At 41.3% G+C, this 2,597-nt stretch overlaps 1 protein-coding gene across 1 annotated transcript in view; it reads left to right on the top strand.

Moving 5' to 3' along the window:
• Positions 1-1,041: 1,041 nt before the first annotated feature.
• LOC106570985 (transcription factor AP-2-delta) overlaps positions 1,042-2,597 on the top strand; it is a gene marked incomplete at its 5' end in the record, with an annotated part of 6,979 nt that continues 5,423 nt past the window's right edge. Inside the window, 2 exons of the mRNA XM_045695239.2 lie at positions 1,042-1,253; positions 1,790-1,908. Coding sequence (XP_045551195.2) covers positions 1,042-1,253; positions 1,790-1,908 — 331 coding nt within the window. The remainder of the gene's footprint in view (positions 1,254-1,789; positions 1,909-2,597) is intronic.

The raw sequence follows: 2,597 nt of genomic DNA, 5'->3' as shown, positions 1-2,597 counted from the left end.
GTTATCTGTTGCTGTAGTAGTATTTTTACCTGTTATCTGTTGCTGTGATCTATGAAATCCGTCGTTATTTTTCTGTTATTCTCTAGCTTTACACATGTGTAATTTTCCACTAAGCAGCCTGTGTAGTTGAATAAACAGTGTAGGTGTGTGTGTGTTACTCTGTCTTGGTGTTGTGTTCTGGAGGGTTGATGCGGGAATCCCTCCGCTATCACTTTCGGTTAATGGTGTGCAGGATTTAGCCGCGAGCTCCACTGCTCCAACCATCACAACCAATAATCTTTGCTTTACCTCGCGCTCCCGTATCGATAGCTTCTCTCGCCTCGGGCGGCCGCTTTGATATGCTAATGCTGCGCGGCCCGAATTCAGCTGAGATCATATTAATGTTGTTCTTTCTGACGCCGGCTTTGGCGCCATGAATATTCACACAACCTTTTTCAAAAGAAATATCTCCAGAAACGCGGCTCCTACTTAGAGCACTGTCTGTGTTTTAATCACCAGTATCCCACCAAGCCTTCAGCATCTGATCAAGCTTATCAGCAGACGGGTGCCCTCTACGTGCACGCGCCCTCTCTCAGACGGCTGCTGGGTTTGTGTGGGCTGTGCTGTCTTGTGACAGGTGCTATAAACATTGTTTTTAAAATAGGAAGAGAATGACATTTGGCCCGTGTCTCTTTTTCTTTAATTTTCGTGGCAAACTTGTAAAAGGCGCTTGATTCCGCGTGTGATCCCGCCGCCGCTCGTGCCGCCGCCTGAGGCTACTCTCCACTGCTTAAATAGCGCTATCGCCTCTGGGCCCACGCGCTCCACCGCACTACCGGCAAAAGCTCTTTTTCCATTGCCCGTGGCAACATAAAATACAAACTACTTTGATTCAAAACATTTTTGGAGGAATTAATATGATGTGAACTCACAGCTTTCAGAGACGTGAGTCTGACTGACAGGCCAGGCAGGAAACTGTCACACAGCTGGACTTCACACACGACTATCACACACACATACAGACACAGGCACAAGCACACGCACGCACGCACACGCACATGAACACACACGCACGTGTTTATTTGTTGTGTTACTGTGTTGTGTCTAGGAGGTACCTGTGTGGTGAACCCCACAGATCTGTTCTGCTCTGTCCCCGGCCGTCTGTCCCTCCTCAGCTCAACCTCTAAATATAAAGTCACCATCGCTGAGGTGAAGAGACGACTCTCGCCTCCAGAGTGTCTCAACGCCTCACTTCTGGGAGGAATCCTCCGCAGGTACACACACACACACACACACACACACACACACACACACACACACACACACACACACACACACACACACACACACACACACACACACACACACACACACACACACACACACACACACACACACACTCAAATGATAACAAAAACATGAACAATGGCGTAAAACACATTTGTATTTTAGGTTCTGATGACAGTTTTACACTCATGAGGTTTTTTCTGAAAGTGATCGGTATTGTATTATTGATATACTAATGTTTGATAGTGAAGTGATAATATATGGGGTGGTTACACATTCATACATGGCAAAACAGATAGTCAAAAAGTTATACAAAGAAAATAGATGTTGAAGTGTCTGTCCTATATCTGAGAGATAAACAGATGCCGTATGTTAATTTGACCCAGTTTCTCACAGCATAAAAGAATCCTGCAGCAACAGGAAATGGGAATTATTATGTGGATTATAATTAATGGGAATGTTTTATAGGGGTTAGTACATTTTTGGTATTGATGTGAAGATGTGATCATGTCTTTTAATGCAGAGCTAAGTCTAAGAATGGTGGTCGTTGTCTGAGAGAGAAGTTGGATCGACTGGGACTCAACCTGCCAGCTGGACGGAGAAAAGCTGCCAACGTTACACTCCTCACCTCTCTGGTGGAAGGTAGGAATAACTCATCCCTCTATCAATCTAAACCTAATAAAACTCATTATTCTATCAATCTACACCTAATAAAACTCATTATTCTATCAATCTAAACCTAATAAAACCCATCCCTCTATCAATCTACACCTAATAAAACTCATTATTCTATCAATCTATACCTAATAAAACTCATCCCTCTATCAATCTACACCTAATAAAACTCATTATTCTATCAATCTATACCTAATAAAACTCATCCCTCTATCAATCTACACCTAATAAAACTCATCCCTCTATCAATCTATACCTAATACAACTCATCCCTCTATCAATCTACACCTAATAAAACTCATTATTCTATCATTCTATACCTAATAAAACTCATCCCTCTATCAATCTACACCTAATAAAACTCATCCCTCTATCAATCTATACCTAATACAACTCATCCCTCTATCAATCTACACCTAATAAAACTCATTATTCTATCAATCTATACCTAATAAAACTCATCCCTCTATCAATCTACACCTAATAAAACTCATCCCTCTATCAATCTATACCTAATAAAACTCATCCCTCTATCAATCTACACCTAATAAAACTCATTATTCTATCAATCTATACCTAATAAAACTCAACCCTCTATCAATCTACACCTAATAAAACTCATTATTCTATCAATCTACACCTAATAAAACTCATTA

The sequence above is a fragment of the Salmo salar genome, chromosome 15 (genome assembly GCF_965601325.2).
Source record: "Salmo salar chromosome 15, fSalSal1, whole genome shotgun sequence".
NCBI classification, from domain to species: Eukaryota; Metazoa; Chordata; class Actinopteri; order Salmoniformes; family Salmonidae; genus Salmo; species Salmo salar.
This window is presented reverse-complemented; position numbering and strand designations above follow the sequence as displayed.